Here is a 19,290-nt window from a genome sequence, read left to right as displayed (position 1 = left end):
TCTTGAGTTGTAGCTTCAACTCAGACAAGCCGCTTTACTTTCCTGAGCCTCAGGTTCCTCATCTGCTAAATGAAGGCAGAATTCCCAGGGCTGGGCTAAGGATAAGTGGAGACTATGAGTGGGAAAACCCTCTGGACACCAACTATCCCTCCATATGTATGAAAGGTAGTGACTGTGACTGTTACATTCTCCTCTGTCCCCTACCAGGGTCAGCCATGATCCTCAAGGTTTATGGAAGGAATGAGTTAAGCAGCTTTCACTAGCACTGAATTCACACCACTCAACTCTGGCCCTTCCTGGATCCTAGAGAATTCTCTGCATAGAATCATGGTTTCCATCTTCAGCCTCTGGGCTCTGGATTTATTGATTTCTGTTGAGAAATCTCTAACCTGCCCCTGCTTTCCATTCCTAGGCCCTGGTTTGTATAAATCACAAATAAGGCAAATGTAAAAATCTAAGAATGGAAAGGGTCAAGCTAGGGGAATCCCTTCCAGGGACTTGCATCAGAGCTGGCAACATGGTTAGGATATTATGTTAGAGAACACGGAAACTTGTGAATGGGGAGACATCTACCTGGGGTCCCCAGCAAGTCGGCAATAAGACAAAGGTGAGACCCAAGATGCCCAGATCCCATCCCATCCACTCCATACAGGGCCACCAAAGACCTTCCCTATCTGGGTCCCTTATCATTCCTTCTCATCTCTCTCCACTTCACATATCTAGTTCTGCCAAGATTCTCAATGTTCTCCAAACATGCCCTTGAATGAAATATGCCTCTTTGTGCACCCTCTTTTCCCACTTATCTACCAGAGGGTTTAACTCCTACTCATCCCTCAAGGCCCACTCAAATGTTTCCTTTTCTGGAACAAAAGTCTAAACTTAGTTTGTCCAGAACCCATTCATCAATCCCTCCTCTGTGTTCTCATGTATTCTCTACATACATTGATTTTAACATTTATTACCCTCCTCTATAATTGTCTATAATTGTCTTAGTACTCATTATACTCTATTTTTCTCTAGGACAGGAATTATTTCTGCTTCCCCTCTGTCCCCAGGGCCTAGAAAGGTGTCTGGCACTCAGTTGCTAATCAATAAATGTCACCAGCTAACCAGTTATCATGACTTACTGAGCCTGGCTGATGACCTTGAAAAGAAACTCTGTTACTAGGGAATTTCCAGCAGGCGGAATTATCAGGAAGGATGGGGCAAATGGTACCTGAGGTAAGAATCCTGTAAGAAAAAGATGCCAGAGGAGAAACTGATGGAGACACAGGTCACAGGAGGAAGATGAGGAATCCAGGAGAAGGTCATGCTGGGCCCTGGGGACATAGTAACCATTCAGTCCCTGCCCTCAAGGAGCTCATGGTCTGCTGGGGAAATAAACAAAAGCACAATTTTGTACAGAATGAGGCTGTAGTAGACCATTTTCTCCTCCTAACACCCTTTCTTTACATGGCTTCCAAGATACCATCAACTCACCCAGATTTCTACTTATCTTTTTGGCCTTCCTTCTCCATCTGGTTTGCTGCTTTTCCTAGTTTCCTCAAATTCTGAATATTGGAGGAAACTATTTTCCAACTACACTCACTCCCTTGGTGATCTCATCCAGTCTCATGACTTTAAACACCATCTATGTGCCAATGACTCCCAAATGATCTATCCAACCCAGATCTCTGCCCTGACCTGCAGACTCATATGCCTTCCTGCCACCCCAACATCTCTACTCTAATGGGCATCTCAGACTCAACACACTCAAACCCGAGCTCCCTGTCCAAAAAAAAAAAAAAAAAAAAAAAAAACAAAAAACCCTCATCACCTCCCCAGTCTTTCCCATCTCAAAAAAGTGGCAACACCAATCTTCTAGTTGTTCAGCCCAAAAATCGTGGCTCCTTGCTTATTCTGGCATTCCACATCTGTTAGCAAACCTTGTAGTCTCTACCATCTAAATAAATTCAGAATTCAACCACTTCTCATCCACTACCTCTAGATTATCATAATAGGCTCCCAAATGGTCTCCTTGCTTCTGCCATTGTCTCCTCTACCCCCAGTCTATTCTTTGTAGAACAGCCAGAGTAACTCAGTTAAACTGTAAATCAGTGTGGACCCTGTACTCACAACCCTCCACTGGCTCCCCAACTCCTCTTCTCCTATTACTCTCCCTAGAGGACACTATGCCCAAGCCATTCTAGGCCCTCTGCACTTGTATTCTCTCTCTCTGAAATGCTCTTCCACAAATATCAGAAGGCTCTCTGCTCCTTCAGACCTTTACTCAAAAGTCACCTTCCCAGTGACTTTGGCCCCCCAATCTAAAATAAAACACCTCCCCTGCAAATATTTTATTCTCACTTCTCAGATTTATTTTTTCTTCTATTTACTGCAATCTTACAACTACATATTTTATTTATCTATCTTCTTTATTGTTTACCTCTCTCAGAATGAAGGCTGCATGAAAAGAGGGACTTTTTTGGTCTGTTTTGTTTACTATTGTATACCCACTACTAAGAATAGTGATGTACATATACTAAGGCACTCAGTAGGTATTTGTTGAATGAATGAAAAAGGTAGTCATTTCCAAGAGGCAAAGTTTACTCTTTAATGAAAAACTATAACAAACAGTGCTATTTGTCAATATAATCACATTCAATATGCACAGTACACGACCTCTTGAACAATTCTTATCCAATCTTCACATCAGCCCAGGATAGAAGGAAGGCTGGGCAGAGATTATGATGCTGGTTGACAAAAAAGCTGAGTCCAGAGAGAGGAAAAGGAATTGCCAGAACTCACACATCTGGCCAGGACAGTACTGGAAATTCGGATGACTGCTGTCCCTGGAAGAGGCTGGTAAGTGATGGAGTTTAATAGGAATTGGGTTTGAAGGACCTCTGTTGCCAGAAAGCATGAGTATCTCTAAAGGGGAAGCTGAGTCAGAGGTTACTAGAACAGAGGCATCAGCAAAGGAATGGGAGAGGTGACGAGGCGGATCTCTAAGGGTACTTGGCCCAGGCCTGAGGAGGGCAGCTGATTCCCCCAGCAACAGAATGCTGTGCCTGAGGCTGACTAGTCATTCAAGTCTGTACATAATCTCCAATGTCAGAACTCAACAGGCAACCTTAAGAGAGACCACTAAGTCTACTGCATGTCTGCAGGGTTTGGCTTCCCTGGACTGTGAGGTCTTCCAGGGAAGCGACCATATTCATAGATTTATCCCCAGTTTCTAGCAAGGCCTGGAATATAGTAATATTGTAACTCAAATATTTTTGTTCAGAGCAAAAATAAAAAAGAATGAATGTGCTTAAACGGGAAACTGAAGCTGAGAGAGCACAGATAGGAGAGGCGTTAATATCAACCAGCAATTCTGGAGTAGTAACAGATTAGTTTTCCGGGATGCAGCAGGACGAATGTCCCTCGCACTAAAAGGTTGCTGTCAGCTCTTCTTCTGAAGGGGTTAACAAGCAAATGGCGACTGAGAACAAAGGGGCAGGGGTTAAACGGAGCCGTAGTGGTGGAGCCAGGATGGAGAGGCCGATTGGCTGAGACTCAAGGCGGGGCAAATAGGTAGGCGCGGCACACTTCCTTCCCTTACAATGTGACTAAGGTAGGTCAACGTCACATCCGGTTTAGTGGGCGGGAGCCGGGAAAACAAAAGGAGACGAAGGACGCATGCGTTTGGTGAGTCCCGGATTCTGGTGGGTTCTTCCGCTCAGGCTGGGTGAAGCGCTTCCGGGTCGCCGCCGGCAGCAGCCTCCCGGCGCGGTAAGTACAGAGGCAAAGCAGCAACCGTCTCCTTGCCCCTTCATTCCTTTTTCCCCCAGAGAAACCCATTTCCTTTGACCCGACTCCCCAGGAGTTCCATATTGAGAGTCCTTAACCCTTAAAGAGCTCCAGCTCATTGGCCGCTTCCTCGAGACTAAGCCCCACCCCGTCACACGAGGTCTGTCATTCATTGGTGTCACTTCCTGTCACCCAGCATTTCTTTCGGTTAATTGGTCCTACCCAGGCCCCGCTTTTTTCGCGTTTAGCAACCCTATAAGGCCAAATTTCTGTCTGAGACCCGCCCTGCTTTCTTTCTGTTGGTCAACTGCATGGTCATTATCGTAATGAGCAAAGAATGGGCGGTGGCTTTGCGACGGTGGGTTGGGCTTTCGGAGCCGAAATCTCTGGCCTGTCAGTACTTCTTGGACATGAGGGTGTTTGCCCTCGTTCCTAATTACGCGGGTTGGGAATCTGAGCTACAGGGAAGGGCAGCGGCTGGCCCTGGGTCGGTCAGATAAATTAAGACAAAAGCAGGACCAGGCATCGATTATTTTCTCCTGCTCATCCCTTTCACGGAGGAGTTCTAAGCCCCGACTCACTGTATGACCTAAAGCCAGTCTGTGCCTGTCGCTGGGCCTCAGTTTGCCTGTCCTCAGTTTAATTCAGATTATCTGGCACTCCTGGTCGGCTCCCTCAGCCGCTCAAAGCTGATTTATAATGTTAGTTCATCCATTCAATCTTCCATCTACTTATTTATCCACTTATTCATGCCTCCTAGAATGTCTTACTGAACCCTGCTTGCATACGCTACAGTCCCTCCACCTCGACATTTAGCTGTGATTCATGAGAGGTCGTTAGTGTCCTAAATTTCTGACACTGGGTGGGTGTGGTATGGGCCATCATAAAGGGTCAAAAAGCAGGTTTTAGTGTGTGGAGGAGGTAGGGATAGTTTCAGTAGAACCCTGCTACCTCTAATTTTGTATAATTTCATAATGCCAGTCTGCATTCCTTTCCCTACACTTGACTCCCATTCTCGTCCCTCCTTGAACAGCCTGCAAACAGCTTTATTTATCCATTATTTACTTAATTATCAGAATAACTTTTACAGTGGTATAATTGTTATTATCCCCATTTTACAGATGAAGACACTGAGGCCCAGAGAGGTTAAGTGACTCAGCCAAGGTCAAACAGCTAGTAAGTGGTGGAGCCAGGACTCAAAGCCAGGTCTGTCTGATTCCTAGGGGGAGGGGCTGCTTTCCTGCTATCTTCCACCCTATCCCTAAATCAAATTACAACCAAATTAAAAACAAAAACAAAGCAAAACACATTCACTTGACCCTTTCCCTCAGTCTAGGAGCCATGTCCACTTTGTTCCCCTCACTCTTCCCTCGTGTGACTGAGACACTGTGGTTTAATCTGGATCGACCCTGTGTGGAAGAGACAGAGCTGCAGCAGCAGGAACAGCAGCATCAGGCCTGGGTGAGTGAGCAGCTAGCACAGCACAGAGACCCCAGCACAGACAGAGACCCCCTTCAGTGGGCCATGACCCAGCCTTACTCCAGAAATCTACCCAGGAAGAGCTTTTTGCCCTGAGTTGGGAATTATCAGGTTGGGAGCCAGGGAGCCAAGGTTCTCATCTTGTGGTACCCTATTTTACAGGGGTACCATGTGACTTCTGGGCCAGATTAGAGCCCAGGCTGCTGACACTCAGCCGAAGCTCTTTTCCCTAAAGCATAGGAAATAATTTTGACTATTAATTGAGGATCTAGCAGATGATGCTTTCTAGGCTGATAAGTTTCTCACTTCATCCTCACCATAATTATACAAAAAAAAACGGCTCAGAGAGTTTAAGTATTTGGATCAAGTTCATAAATGGCAGATGACAAGAAAGGGATTGTATCTCCCTGAGAACTGGGAGGAAGCTTCTCCCCAACACGTGTGGGTTGTCTTCTGGACAGAATGGGCCAGTCCCATGTCCCTGACCTGCCCTACTTGGGCTCTGGCCTTGTTCCTCTGTGCCTTTGCCCACAGCTCCAAAGCATCGCAGAGAAAGACAACAACCTGGTTCCTATTGGCAAGCCAGCCTCAGAGGTGAGTGGCTCTAGCAGGTGGGGCCTGTGTGGGGGCCGCAGTGGACCGAGGCTCTGCTCTAATTCTGAATGTCCTGTCTGACCCAGAGCAGTTGTGGGTCTCAGATCTGGGTAAAGGCCAAAAAGGGGAGATAGAAGGGGTGGGCATTGGGCCTAGCATTAAGGTCCTGCAGAACATGCACCAGCCTTCTAGACTCAAGGAGGAAGGGTCAGGGGGTGGGGGGTCATTCATTGGCCCTAGAGAGAGGCTCAAGTGGGTCAGTTCTTGAACTGGTCCACGCAGGCCTGTAGGGCTTACAGGCTCTGTCCTGTCCACCAGCACTATGATGACGAGGAAGAAGAGGATGATGAAGACGATGAAGATAGTGAAGAGGACTCAGAGGATGATGAGGACATGCAGGACATGGATGAGATGAATGACTACAATGAGTCACCGGATGATGGAGAGGTCAATGAGGTAGGCAAGGGGTATGGGGGAGGGCCTCTGTTCCTGGGCCCTGCTCCTGACCCAATTGATGGCCAAGGGGTACAGAAACCCTGGATCCAGCCAGGGGCAGGATCTGGGGCTGAGGCTGGCTGAGGCCCCTCCCCACCCACATCCAGCCTCCTCTCCAGGTGGACATGGAAGGCAACGAACAGGATCAGGACCAGTGGATGATCTAGGTAGACAAGGCAGGGTGGCCTCAGGGAGATTCCAGGCCAGCCCAAACTACCCTGCATCCCAACCCCCAACCCCTTCCCAGAGAACCAGCTGATGGCCCCAGTGCCTGAAAGTGCCCTTGGGCACCTCCTCAGCTGCTGCCAGGATCTGGTCTCCTTGGCCCCTCCCAGGCCATCAGTCTGCACTTGAAATCCCCAGGGCCTGAGCCCCACTCCACCTTCCTGGCCAGTACCTCACCCCTTGATTGCCAGGTCTGGTCTCTTTCTAAGTTTCTTTAATAAAGACAAAGGAGTGATTTTCCCCCCATGTCTATTCCCTATTTGTTGGTGGGCCCAGAGGAGTCCAGCATCTTCTTTTGGGCTTTAGGAAGAGGGCACTCAAGGGACATCAGCCACACCTAATTGGCTAGGTGGGCCAGAGTTAGGGAAGGCCAGGGCATCCCTGGCCCTGGGTCCAGGGTTCTGTGCCATTTTCTCTGGCCCAGCTTGCATCCAGCTATTCCTGCAGGGCGTCTAACTCATTGCCACTTCCTCTGATCCCACCCAGAATGGCATGGGCTGAGGATGGGAGGCTTTCTGAGGCCGAGAACTGGGAGGCCCCTGAGCTCTCCCATCCAGCTTCCTTCATGTTAAGAGAGAAGATTAAATCTCAGAGCGAGGTGGGGATTCCCTTGGAGTCGCTCAGCAAATCAGTGACAGAGCTGGGTCGGGAGCCCAGGCTTCTTGCTGTCAGTCCATGGTTCTCTCTGGAAAGAGGGGACCTAGTGAGACCAAGCAGCCTGACAGAACTTGACACTTGAGGTCAGTGTAGAGCCTGAAAGGGGTCAGAGGTGGGAAGAGAGACTTCCTAGCCCTGAGCCCAGCATGTGTCAAGGCCCCGAACAGGAAAGGGAGGGGATTCTGAGGTCCCTGCTTGGGTCGGGGTGGGGGTGGGTGTGGGCATCAGTAAGTACCCCTGGGCCTGGACCTCAGCCTGGCCCAGCATAGGTAAGCTGAGCTATGCCATCTTTAATGGCAGGGAAGTCTGGAAGGCCAGTGTGGTGGAGGCGGCAGCGGTAGCGGCCACAGCTCTTAGCATACTGCAAGAAGCGGGGTGCACCAGGGAAGAGCACATGGTCAGCCAGCACAGTGGCACTTGCTGGCAGTAGGGCATGGGCCTCCAGCAGCTGCAGGTCCCTCAGGTAACATCGTGGCCGGTGTGCCAGGAGCACCAGGTCTGCCCGACTCAGCTGATACTGGGTGCGTAGGCACGGGATCACCTCCTCTGAGCTGCCCACGATGAGCTCCACCTGTGGGGATAGGGGGAGCTGGAGGTGAGGGTGGGGGGAATTGTTCTCCCAGTCAAGACCCCACCAGGATCTGGCTTACTTCATGCCAGGTCCTGGCTTAGCTCCCCATGAGTGTTCTCACATTTCCTCTGACCTCAGAACCTAAGAAGTCAGGATCAGTATTGTGATTTCCATTCTGCCTGTGAAGAAGCTGAGGTTCAGAGGATGCATGCTTTGCTCAAGGTCACATAGCTAACAAGAGGCAGAGTAAGAGCTGGACCCAAATTTGCTGGGTTCCAGAGACCTTCCTCTTAGCTGTTTCTTTTGTCATCCAGTAGAAAATAATGTGCAGATGACTTGGGACAGGAGGGCAGGAGCTCACACACCATCCAGCATCACAGTCCCCAGAGTGGAGGTGCTTCCTTCTCCTTAGATGGGAGTCCCTCACAAGGGATGTCTGGGGGCAAGGCCTGGGGTGACAGAAATCTGGGTTGGGGAGATGGGAGGCTGACCATGTGCTCATCAAAGCCGGCCAGGCGGATGAGTTTTTCAGCTACTGCTGCCGTGCATGGGTCCTGCTCCACAGTGAGAAGGCGACCCCCAGGGGGCAGGGCTCGAGCAATAAGCAGGGTAGAGTATCCACAGTAGGTTCCCAATTCCAGCACACAAGCAGGGGCCTTCTCCTCCACCAGCCGCATCAGGATCTGACCTATGAGGGGAGATGGCTGTTGCAGAAGACATGGGAGATGGATGCAGGGTCCCTGATAGAAAGATATCTCAAATGCCCACCTGCCTCACTGCAGCTCCCAACCAGCTGGGGTCTCTTGTACCATAGTCCCAGCTGCCCTCCTGGTCCCCGTCTCCTACAGTGTAGTCTTCACGCCAGCCCTGGAATCTTTCCAACAAATCTGACCTTATTACTCCTTGGCTCCTGTGAGCTGAAGGCCTTTGGGATTGAACTTGGGATTCTCAGCTTGGCATTCAGGACCTTGGACCTGATCCTATCCTACCTTTCCAGGTTCATCTCTCAGTACTTCCCACCTGTGGCCTGTATCACAGCCATCCCAAACAACTGTGCCCAGAATCCATCATGCTGTCTCATTCCTTCATGCCGTCTCATTCCTTCATGCCACATGTGTATGTGTGGCTGGCTTTGCCCTTCCCACCCCCATCTCCATCTGTCTAGCCAACTCAGAACTTCCAGATTCAGTTCATATGTTGCTCTTTCTCCATGAAGTCCCAGGCAGAAACAACCACCCTATCTTTCAGATTTATGAAAGGTCTCTGTTAGAATTTGTAGTTTCATTCTCCTTTTATTGCTCATTGAATGTATTTCTGATCTTGGAATTGGACGAACTTTTATTTATTTATTTTTGAGATCGAGTCTTGATGTGTTGCTCAGGCTGGAGTGCAGTAGCGTGATCACGGCTCACTGCAGCCTTGACCACCCAGGCTCAGGCAATCCTCCCACCTCAGCATTTCCAGTAGCTGGGACCACAGTTACTCACCACCACACCCGGCTAATTTTTAAATTTTTTGTAGAAACGGGGGTCTCACTTTGTTACCCAGGCTAGTCTCGAACTCCTGGGCTCAAGTGATCCTCCTGCTTTGGCCTCCCAAAGTGCTGGGATTACAGGCATGAGCCACCGTGCTCAGCCAGTGAATTTCTTTTCTTTTTTTTTTTTTGAGACAGGTTCTTGCTCTGTCACCCATGCTGGAGTGCAGTGGCACAGTCACAGCTCACTGCAGCCTCAGCCTCCTGGGCTCAAGCAATCCTCCCACCTCAGCCTCCCAAGTAGCTGGGACCACAGGCGTGTGCCACCATCCCCGGGTAATTTTTGTATTTTTTGTAGAGATGGGTTTTTGCCATGTTGCCCAAGCCGGTCTCAAACTCCTGAGCTCAAGCAGTCTGCCCACCTCGGCCTCTCAAAGTGCTGGGATTACAGGCGCCAGCCACCACACAGCCGAATTTCTTAAATAAGACCCTAAAAGCACTTATGCTGGGATTGAGATAAATCCAGGCAGACAGCTACCCTAAAATGGTATGTGGAAGCCTCCATGGTGGAGAAGAAAGATGTGGAGACAGATAATTACAAAGCTATGGGTTATCTGCTGAGATGGTTATTCCACTGTGTATTATGGTTCCTTTGAGGCCAGCATTTGTGGCTCATTCATCTCTGTGGCCTCTACCCCTCTCCCTGGCACCTAGCACATTCCTAAAACAAAAGAGGTGGCAATAAATGTTTGCTGAATAAATGACTTAGTCCAAGCTCCTCATTTCCAGATGAGAAAAAAAAGAGGCCCTAAAAGAGGATCAAGAACCTGCCCAATTCATCCAGTAAAGCAGCAACAGATCCCAAATATTCCTTCACTGTCTTGGGGGTACTTCTTGGAGCAGAAGGCTAGGGAACACTGACCTTTGACAGGCCCCATATGGCTCAAGTACTCGCAGCGGCTGCTCCAGTGGTCCAGGGTGGTGAGGATGTGACCAGGGTCACCGGGCAGGGCATGGGTGAGCACGTAGCTGAAGGCCCGCTCCTCGATCCGCAGCCCTGACAGGCAGTCTCGGAGGCTTCGCAGCAAGACCGTGCGCACCAGCAATCGGAAGTAGTGCCGGTACCGCACCAGCAATGTTACCACCAGTGGCAGGAAGGCCAGTGCAATGGCAGGGGACATGGTCCCTACCTGGGCCCTGGGGTGGAGGGAGGTAGGGAGGGAAACCCACACCCACAATTTGCCTATTTGTGTAGCTTTTGCCAGTAGCAATTATTATCCTTATATTTTACAAACCACGGCTCAGAAAGGCTAAGTCTTTTGTCCAGAGTCACAGAGCAGAACTGGGATTTGAATCCAGGGTAGTGTGATTCCAAGCCTGTGTACTTTCAAGGACTCTATACTGTCTACTTTCAGCACCCAGCCCCAAACCACCTCTTCCCAGTCCCAACCCCTGGTCCCATCTTCACATTGTTCCCCTGACTTGTTTCTCTTATCCCTGAAGTCACCCCTTCTTCAGGACCCCTTTCACTAGTTCCCCTCCGGGATATCTTCCCCCAACCCTACCCTCTGCCTGCCTGGTCTCCTCTGACCACTGCTGTGTAGCAAAAAAGCATAGATTTGCAGTCAAAAACACCTTGACTATCACTGTGCCCTGCCTCAGTAAAAGGCAATCAAAATAATCCATAGGGTGTTAAGAGTGAGATGTCCTCTTTCCCACCCCAGCACTCTCCCTCTGCCTGCTCTTCCCTGAGGATGGGAGGAGTCTTTAATTCCGTAATAATTCTCCAGCCCCATCTCCTCTCTGCTGTATTCCCCTCTTCTCCTGTGCTGTCTCAGAATTCCCTTCACAAATGTGTACATACACATAACACACAGCACACATTTTCCCTCTACTCAGCTCTTCTCTCCAGGGACCTATGGGGAATGGGCCTCTCCTCCCATGTCCTGGACCATTCTTTTCCTCATCCAGATCTGACCTCCTTGCAGGACTTCTTGCAAGGCCCCTGGTGGTGGCGGGGAGTAAAAATGAAAGAGTGTATGGATGGGTGTGAATAGGTGAGTGATGCGGTGGGCTTGAACTGGTGTGCTTGGGAACCCACAATCCAGGGCCCTGCTTACCTGGGCTGGAGGACCAGAGCACAGGACAGGTGAGGGAGTCCAGGGCCTGCTGCGGGGGATAACCCTGAGGCAGGAGGCTGGAATGGCTTTCAATTATTCATGCTGAGGCTGCTGCTGTCACCTGAGACCTGCAGTTCAAGTTACCAGCCCCAGGGACGAGCTTGAGCTGCCTCCTACCCTTCAGGAACCTCAAAAGATTTACAGAACCTTAGGGTCTTTATTTGAGGGGTTATAAGAGGTATGAGATCTGGTGACTTCTCCGATCCCTTGGATGAGAAGATGGGGCATGGGGTGAGCCAAGGTGATGGGGTGACTGTAATATACTCATTGATATGCAAGTTTTCTGTAAGCAAGGCCATGCCTTGGGCTACAGGTAAGAGTCAGAACCTGTCACTGTGCTCCAGGAACTCGCAAGTTTGGTAGGTGAGACTGACCCAGGAACAGAGAATACAATATAGTGTGATCACTATTGGATGTTCCATGACTACAGGGACTTTGGCTGTTTTGTGAACTGCTGCATATCCAGATATAACAACGTGTGGCACATAGTAGACTCTCAGCAAATATTTGTTGATTCAATAAATGCATGAATTAATACTGGATGAGGATTAAGCATAGGGAGCTGGACATGTCCAGAGAATGGAGTCAGAGAAGGCAATCAGGAGGACATTGTATTGAGTCTCGAAGACAGTAGGCAGACCAGGCTGCATGTGCAAAGTCCAGTAAATCAATCAGGAAACTACATTATTTCTCTACGTCCAGTGAAACACATTGCCCACCCCTCCACCTCTCACCCCAGAACATGCAGTGGGAGAGAGGTGTCAAGCTCTGCATGACTTTGGTATGTCAGACGGGTAATGTGCCAAAACAAGATTTGAGGGTGGCACATTTGACACATGCTGGTGAACACCCAATCACACGCTCATGAACAACAAATGGATCACTATACAATCTTGGACGGACTTGGACCTGTGTTCAGGGCCGAAGGGAAGACATTGGTGGGGGTGGTTAGGAAAAGAGAACTGATGGTCAGCTTTGTGCGTTAGATTACAATGGGTGCTGTAAAAAAAGGCAGAATTAAAGATAGAAGCCTGAAGGCAGAGAGGTCAGTGAGGTGGCTTCTATCTCCTCTACAAGGATTTATCTCCGCCCCGCGTCAGCATGTGAAGGTAGTATAAGGTCCCTTCTTCCTGTAAGTCGCAGATCCCCAGCCCAGGTGGCGAATACACCCTCTGTGTATTCACCCCCAGCCCAGCTGGGCGATACACCCTCTGTGTTCCCCGACTAGGTACCGGTCATCTGGATCCTCTGTGTGTGCACCCAGACTGTACGATCTGGGAGCGTCAGGCCTGGATCCCAGTCGCCCCTCGCATGGCATTTAGAAGAGTGTATCACGAGGGCATACGAGGGCATTTGGTACGAGTTCGCTCAATGGCCCAGAAAAGTGGCCTAGTGGCCATGAGAACGCATAACACAATTCACGACGGCCACTACTGCCAGTTTACAGACTGGAAAGATGAAGTCATGTGATCCGCCCCGCCCCTTCCCCGCGTCACGTGCCTGCGTGTCCGGTTACGCCTTCCCATTGGTTGATAACGATCACGCGCTAGCGGGCGGGACCGGAAGCCGGGGTATTGACTGAGGCGGCCAAGCAGCTCCGGCACAGGGGATACGGGGGGGGGGGGTGGGGGGGTGGGGGCGGGTGGTTGCCTGCGGGAGGCAGCCGCGGGTCATGTGACCGGAAGGGCTCCTGACGGACGCCGTCCCTCCTCGGCGCGGCCTGAGCGCCCGGCCCGACCCCGGCCATGGGGTGCTGCTACAGCAGCGAGAACGAGGACTCGGACCAGGTGCGGCTGCGGCAGGCGGGGCTCGGGAATGAGGGCTAAGACCCTGGGGCATGGGGCCCAGAAAGAAATCTGCGGAGGACGGGCAGCCGGACTGCAGGGCTCACTGAATACGGAGGCTTGGAGGGGACAGATTACAGAGGAGACGCCAAGCCGGGCTCCTACCCCTGTTAAAGCCCTAGATTTCTACACAGTCCCCGCCTCGGGGTGTGCAGGCAGCCGCCTGTCCGGCTCGCTCCCACCACTTCCGTTTGCTCCTACCTTCAAAACTTTCCAGATTCAAGGATCCTCAGTCTAGGTCCCCGGGAAACACTCCCTTCCCCAGCTTCCTGTGTCTTCTGTGTATTAGTGGGCTTTGCGAATCCATTTTAGGGGTGGGTAAGCTGAGGCCCTGAGTTAGTCTGTCCTGAGATGAATCAGGAATTCGTGTATCGTCTTAGTCCCTGGGGTTGCAGAAGGAAGGTCGCTGCCAGTCTGGGGCCAGAGGACGACTCTGGAAGTTGGTGGCCTTTGAGTTAGTCAATGAAGGATTTAATTAATACAGTGAGGACATCGGGACATGTGGGAAATTGGGAAGCAACAAAGAGGATTTAGCTTTGGCTAGATTGTGAGAAAAGAGAAATGGAGAGGGAAGTTCATTTGGTTCTGAGTTTGGCTTGCCTCAGTGCAGTCTGCCTGGGGTCTGAGGGTTCCTTTAGCTGGAGACATGCCTATTCTGAGAATTTGGCTGTAGATCTGATCCCTTTGAAGAAAGGATTAGGCTGGGGAGACCTGTACAGTTTTAAATTCTCCCTCTTCCTCTTAGTGCATTCTCACTTCTCTCCACACTCTAATCCCTGCCCTGCCCGGCCTGACATTCAAGGATGAAGTCTCAAGTTGCTGTCCACTCTCCTTTTTTGATCGTCTCTAAGCCCGGATTCTACATTTGAACATATAGTAGACCTGAGAGAGTAGAAAGGTTTTAGGTAGCTCACAGTCTAATGGGGAAGATGGTCACAAAAATAGATTATATCACTGGTACTTGGGAAGTAGTTCTTTTTTCAGTGAACGTATTTTGGATTAAGGGCTTAAGCCTAGGAAAATGTCATTTGTATGGGAAGCAAGGGTGGCTTCTGGTTCTCAATTCTCCATACACCCAATGAACATATATTTCCTTTGCCCTGTGTTAGGCATGTGTCGTGCCTAATACCTCTCACTTCACCTCCACCTTTTTGAGAAAGAGACAACAATAACCCTGCCTACTGGGAGAGTTGTGGCCTAGTGGGAAATTGTCCCTTAAAGCATAATATGGACTCTTGCAGGGAATGAGTCAAGAAGGATTAATGCCGTATGAGAAGGGATACCAGCTTCTACTTGGAAGGGAGAGCTGGGCCTGCTGCTCTCCTGAATCTCTACCTTCTCCTTGGTGGGCTCTCATTTCTGTTCCTAACACCCAGAGAAGGTGCTTAATCACTGCTGGGTGATTTGAGGCCTCATGTAGCAAGGGCCATAACCATCCACCATCCCAGAGTCCCTCTTTCAGTTCTTGGGCAGGCCTCTCTCCCACTCTCATCTCTGTCTCTTTATCATAATAAAAAATATACAACACATTACAGTTTACAAAGGGCCTTCAGTTATCTAATTTGACTCTTGCCAGATATCCGTCATATTAGTGTGGGTTATGTCTATTTAAAGGTGAGGAGAAGTTCAGAGAAGCTAAGTGATTTGGCCAAGCTGAGAAGTGCTAATGCCCAGGTGTTCTGACGCTAGGCCATGTACTTTATCCATGGGGCCAAGCTGTCTCAGCCATGCCCCTAGACCAGGTGGCCAGTCACGGGCAGGCTGCTATGCCTATGCTAAGGTAGACAGTGAAACCCTGCCTCTTGGGTTACACTAATGCAGAGACTAACCTTGATGTGACAAACCTAACCCATGCTCCACTCGCACTTTGGGAGTGGGGTGATATTTGTCTGCTCTGAAGTAGGTAGCATGGCCTCTTCTTTAAGTCTAGGTTTCAAGAAAATAACCTTGTTCTTCACTTGATCTTAGCTGAAGACTAAGAAGTGATCAGCCAACCTTCTTGAAGAACCCCTGATAGGGAAGAGACTACCCTGTCCTGCAGGAAGATCTGTCTGAAGTGGAGCTGGGAGGACAGACACATAGGAAGCTAACTTGGGCCTCATTATGGAGCCAGCTTTCCTTAGAAATACGTAGTTTTATCTTTGGCAAACATTTTGTTTTTTTAGCTCTTTAATACTGAGCCTATGTATTTAGGGAGGAACGGTGTCTGGGAGTTTATAGAGGTGATGGGGCAAAGCCCACAGCTTCTGTCTCTTGCTGTTGGGAACTGGATCAAATTGCCTGAGGTCACTTGGGCAACCTAGCCTTGAGAAAGAAGAGTAAGGTGAAAAGGCTGGGCCTCCCTAAGCAGGGCAGGAAGAAGTAGCCCTCTACAAGGAGAGTTGTGGAGTTGTGGGCAGGGGAGCTGGAGCCTGCAGCAGGAAAGACTGAAGAACTGAGGTAGGCCTGGAGGGGAGCATTGAGGAGTCTGGCACTGAAGGTTGGTGAGTCAGCATTAGCCAGGATGTCCCCCTGGGCCCATCCTTGGCTTTGTCCAGGGCACTCTTGCTCTTTATTGGTTGGCCAGATACCCAGCAGGTCTGTTTTTCCGATTTACTGCTGATACAGCAAGCAGGGATTTGCAGCTGATGGTCTCAAGGCAGGGTCAAATCCAGAAATATTACAGTAGATAGAACAGGGGACTAAAACAGGACAAGGAGGAAGACAAAACCAATGAGGAAGCTTGGTTTGGTCTTACATTAGTTCAGGGGTTGTGATTATCAGCACAGGCCAGCAGTAACGGCTGCTGAAAATTTACATGGGCTACTCAGGTGGTTTAGCAAGGGAGGGAACAGCTCCATTGTTGTTTGTTTTGAGATGGGGTCTTGCTCTCTTGCCCAGGCTGGGGTACAGTGGCACAGTCCTAGCTTACTGCAGCCTCAAACCCTGGGTTCATACAGTCGTTGCACTTCAGCCTCCCAAGTAGGTGGGACTGCAGGGCTCACACTACCAAGTCCAGCTAATTTTTTTTTTGCAAAGACAAGGTCTTGCTTTGTTGCCCAGGCTGGTCTCAAACTCCTGGACTCAAGCAGTCCTCCTGCCTTGGGCTCCCAAAGTGTTGGGATTACCGGTATGAATCACCACACACGGCTACAGCTCTACTGCTCAGATCAGGATACACCTGTACACTCAGTTTGGTTCTGCGAGTCACGTACGAAAAGAGCACCAGAGCACAGGAGGGTGAACACCTTCGAAGGGACCTGCCTTCAAGAAGGGAACACACTTGTGCTGTGTGACCCAGAGCTGGGCTGGGATTCCTGCCCTGACATAATTTGAGAAATGGCCATGGAGAGGTTGGGCTTGCTTTCTCTTGGGGCCTAGGGCCTTGTCTGGACTCGCCAGGGCTTCTATCTTGGAAGCAAACAGCTTTGCTGGGGAGGGCCTGGTCCTGGGGGATGAGGAGGGCCGTTCTTGGGCTCTTGACTTGCACTGATTTCCCCTTTAGATCCCACTGCTTGCTATGTCTCAGCTTCTCTGTCTTCCAGCCTCTAGTATCCTCTCTGCCAGGTCCTAGAATGTTTTTCAAGCTCCAGGGCTGTTGCTGACTACCTGCTTTGTGCCTCTGTCCGTTTTTTCAGGGCCTCTAGAACTGCCTGGTTCCACTCTCATTTATCCTAGAACACCAACTCAGCTGAGCTCCCAAGGATAGGCAGGAACTGAGTCTTATCTGGCATTCCATAAAGCTGGGCACTTTGGATATTCCTTATAGAAATATTTTTGGTGTTTAAGATCAGAGCTGGGCTGAGGGTAGCACCCATGAAAGGCAGGATCTAAGGGTCCTGGGGCTGACTTCTCTCCCATGACCACTTCTAGGACCGAGAGGAGCGGAAGCTGCTGCTGGACCCTAGCAGCCCCCCTACCAAAGCTCTCAATGGAGCCGAGCCCAACTACCACAGCCTGCCTTCCGCTCGCACTGATGAGCAGGCCCTGCTCTCTTCCATCCTTGCCAAGACAGCCAGGTAGGTGTCAGAGGACCAGGCCTGGGTCAGAGCTCCTCTATCCATATTAAAGGCTAGGATAGAAGGAGCTAGGCTCAGGACATGGGGGATGGGACAAGGTCACTAGGGAGAGGTGCCTCCATGTCCAGCCCTGCTCCAGTAGGCAGGAGGGAAACTGGTGTCAGATAGCCCTGGAGTTGGTACCTGGCACTGAGTCCTGTTTGTCCTTCTTGGAAGCACGTGTCATGTCATCTCTGTCTCCTCTCCCCAAAGCAACATCATTGATGTGTCTGCTGCAGACTCACAGGGCATGGAGCAGCATGAGTACATGGACCGTGCCAGGCAGTACAGGTGAGCACCTGGCCAGCGTGGGTCCCTCAGGCTACTTGGGCTCCCACCCTCCATCACTGTTCCAGCTTTGGAGCCTGGCCCTTAGTCCAAGCTTCTCATTTGGTGCAGCCCTGGAGACTGACCACAGATCACTTGGGTGCTTCAGTAGATATTCATGTCAGCCCTGTTTACCCTGTGACACTCTTGAGGGCGCTGAGGCCAAGGGAGATGGGCCTAGATTGAGCCTGTGATGAGCTGAGACCTTCCCTCCCAGATACCCTTCCTCGACACCCTGCTTCTCTGGCCTGAGGGGATGAGGCTTACCTGGGCTGGGCAGGGCAGACTGTGGCTTAACTGCCTACCCCCACCCCCTCTCTCTTGGTCAGCACCCGCTTGGCTGTGCTGAGCAGCAGCCTGACCCATTGGAAGAAGCTGCCACCGCTGCCGTCTCTTACCAGCCAGCCCCACCAAGTGCTGGCCAGTGAGCCCATCCCGTTCTCTGATTTGCAGCAGGTGAGACACCCCTCACCTGCCCCTGCCCACCCTTCCCACATTGCCCAGGGTATGGCAGAGGGTTCACCCACTCTGCCTCAGAGGAGGTAGGGAAGGTGGAGTTAGGGAGCCTGGTAGCCTTGTGGGCCCCAGATCCCTCCCACCTCGTTCTCTTAACTTTTTATGTCTTTCCTATTTCCTTCCCGCAACCTTTATTGTTTCACTCCCCTTTGTTCTTTTCCTTCTGTCTCTCCCTTCCCTGTCTTTCTCTTTGCCTTCCTGTTCCCCATCATTCCCTCCTTCTCCATCACCATCTAATCTCCCCTCCCCATTTTTCCTGATCGCCCTCCTCACCTCTGTTCCTCTCCTCCCCGGCCCCTCTCTGTCTCAGGTCTCCAGGATAGCTGCTTATGCCTACAGTGCACTTTCTCAGATCCGTGTGGACGCAAAAGAGGAGCTGGTTGTACAGTTTGGGATCCCATGAAGAGAGGGGTCCTTGGACAGCTCTTCTCCTCTCTTCATCCCATCTCTACCCCACCCCCTTGGCCCCCAGCCTCACTGCGGCTTATACAGTACCCTAACCTGCTACTAATCACAGAGAAAAATGTGAAGAAGGAGAAGAGGAAGGCTAGAAGCCTGAGCAAGTGAGGGTAGAACCTTTTGGGACTGGCCTTTGAAGCTCTGGCCAGGGATGGGGTGGGGGCCAAAAGGACAGAGCCTGGTATGTCTTCATAGTCATTGAGAATGTGGAGATACCAGTTTGGGTGGGGGGTGATCACCAGGGGACCTAGGGAGATCCCCTTCCCACCCTCTCTGTTGGCCTCAGAGTCACTCCTGCCCCCTCTCCCTGACTTGGTGCTCACATGCACCTCACTAGGGTTTGTGACCAGGGTCTGGATGAGCTTGAATTTGAATGAATTGAGTTTGTATTTCTAGAACCCTGGGTTTTTACATGTTTGGTCTTTTTTTGTTTTGGTTTGTCACCCTCGATAAAGGAAGTATATTCATCCATGTGCTGGTTCTGGCCCCTCTGTCCTACCCATTCTACTTTTGACTACTCAGGTCTATGAGAGTAAGATGTGGGGAAGGGGGCATCTTCCAGGGATACTGAAGATGAACCCAAGAGACAAGGGTTTAGGGTGTCAGCTCTTAGCTGAGACCTGGCTTGGGCTAACCTCAGATTGGATGAGACTGTTCT

The 19,290-nt window shown here is 50.5% G+C and overlaps 4 protein-coding genes and 1 pseudogene across 25 annotated transcripts in view; 2 read left to right on the top strand and 3 right to left on the bottom strand.

Moving 5' to 3' along the window:
- LOC129008184 (folate receptor gamma) overlaps positions 1-1,607 on the bottom strand; it is a 28,765-nt gene extending 27,158 nt beyond the window's left edge. For 3 of the 14 annotated variants that reach the window (XM_063672035.1, XM_063672038.1, XM_063672041.1), the window contains exons 1-2: positions 1,480-1,598; positions 1,217-1,367 (exon numbers count right to left, since the gene is read on the bottom strand). The gene's annotated coding sequence lies outside the window, so the exon portion shown is untranslated. Of the gene's footprint in view, positions 1-1,216; positions 1,371-1,479 lie in introns of all 14 variants that reach the window. The other 11 variants (XM_063672044.1, XM_063672043.1, XM_063672047.1 and 8 more) reach the window with 11 other exon arrangements.
- A 2,021-nt stretch (positions 1,608-3,628) lies between these two features.
- On the top strand, positions 3,629-6,813 carry LOC129008182 (anaphase-promoting complex subunit 15). 9 transcript variants are annotated; one of them, XM_063672029.1, is made up of 6 exons: positions 3,629-3,756; positions 4,896-4,950; positions 5,106-5,235; positions 5,788-5,847; positions 6,166-6,303; positions 6,450-6,813. In XM_063672029.1, exons 3-6 carry the CDS (start codon positions 5,116-5,118, stop codon positions 6,507-6,509), a joined length of 378 nt encoding a protein of 125 aa, XP_063528099.1. In that variant the 5' UTR covers positions 3,629-3,756; positions 4,896-4,950; positions 5,106-5,115; the 3' UTR covers positions 6,510-6,813. The 9 variants fall into 9 exon arrangements, with proteins under 9 accessions (XP_063528099.1, XP_063528096.1, XP_054296064.1 ...); XM_063672026.1 differs by having other exon boundaries at positions 4,896-4,980; positions 5,111-5,235; XM_054440089.2 differs by having other exon boundaries at positions 4,896-4,980; positions 6,462-6,813.
- On the bottom strand, positions 6,769-11,460 carry TOMT (transmembrane O-methyltransferase). The gene is made up of 4 exons (XM_054440073.2): positions 11,390-11,460; positions 10,192-10,466; positions 8,287-8,483; positions 6,769-7,795 (listed from the first exon to the last, which is right to left on the bottom strand). The coding sequence occupies exons 2-4, from the start codon at positions 10,448-10,450 to the stop codon at positions 7,475-7,477; spliced, it is 777 nt and encodes a 258-aa protein (XP_054296048.1). The 5' UTR covers positions 10,451-10,466; positions 11,390-11,460; the 3' UTR covers positions 6,769-7,474.
- Positions 11,461-12,233: 773 nt separating this feature from the next.
- Positions 12,234-12,330, bottom strand: LOC129009185 (small nucleolar RNA U13; annotated as a pseudogene).
- Positions 12,331-13,017: 687 nt separating this feature from the next.
- On the top strand, positions 13,018-19,103 carry LAMTOR1 (late endosomal/lysosomal adaptor, MAPK and MTOR activator 1). The gene is made up of 5 exons (XM_054440086.2): positions 13,018-13,236; positions 17,146-17,291; positions 17,544-17,621; positions 17,987-18,113; positions 18,484-19,103. The coding sequence occupies exons 1-5, from the start codon at positions 13,195-13,197 to the stop codon at positions 18,574-18,576; spliced, it is 486 nt and encodes a 161-aa protein (XP_054296061.1). The 5' UTR covers positions 13,018-13,194; the 3' UTR covers positions 18,577-19,103.
- The last annotated feature ends 187 nt before the right edge of the window (positions 19,104-19,290 follow it).

Source organism: Pongo pygmaeus, chromosome 9 (genome assembly GCF_028885625.2).
Source record: "Pongo pygmaeus isolate AG05252 chromosome 9, NHGRI_mPonPyg2-v2.0_pri, whole genome shotgun sequence".
In the NCBI taxonomy this organism is placed as follows: Eukaryota; Metazoa; Chordata; class Mammalia; order Primates; family Hominidae; genus Pongo; species Pongo pygmaeus.
This window is presented reverse-complemented; position numbering and strand designations above follow the sequence as displayed.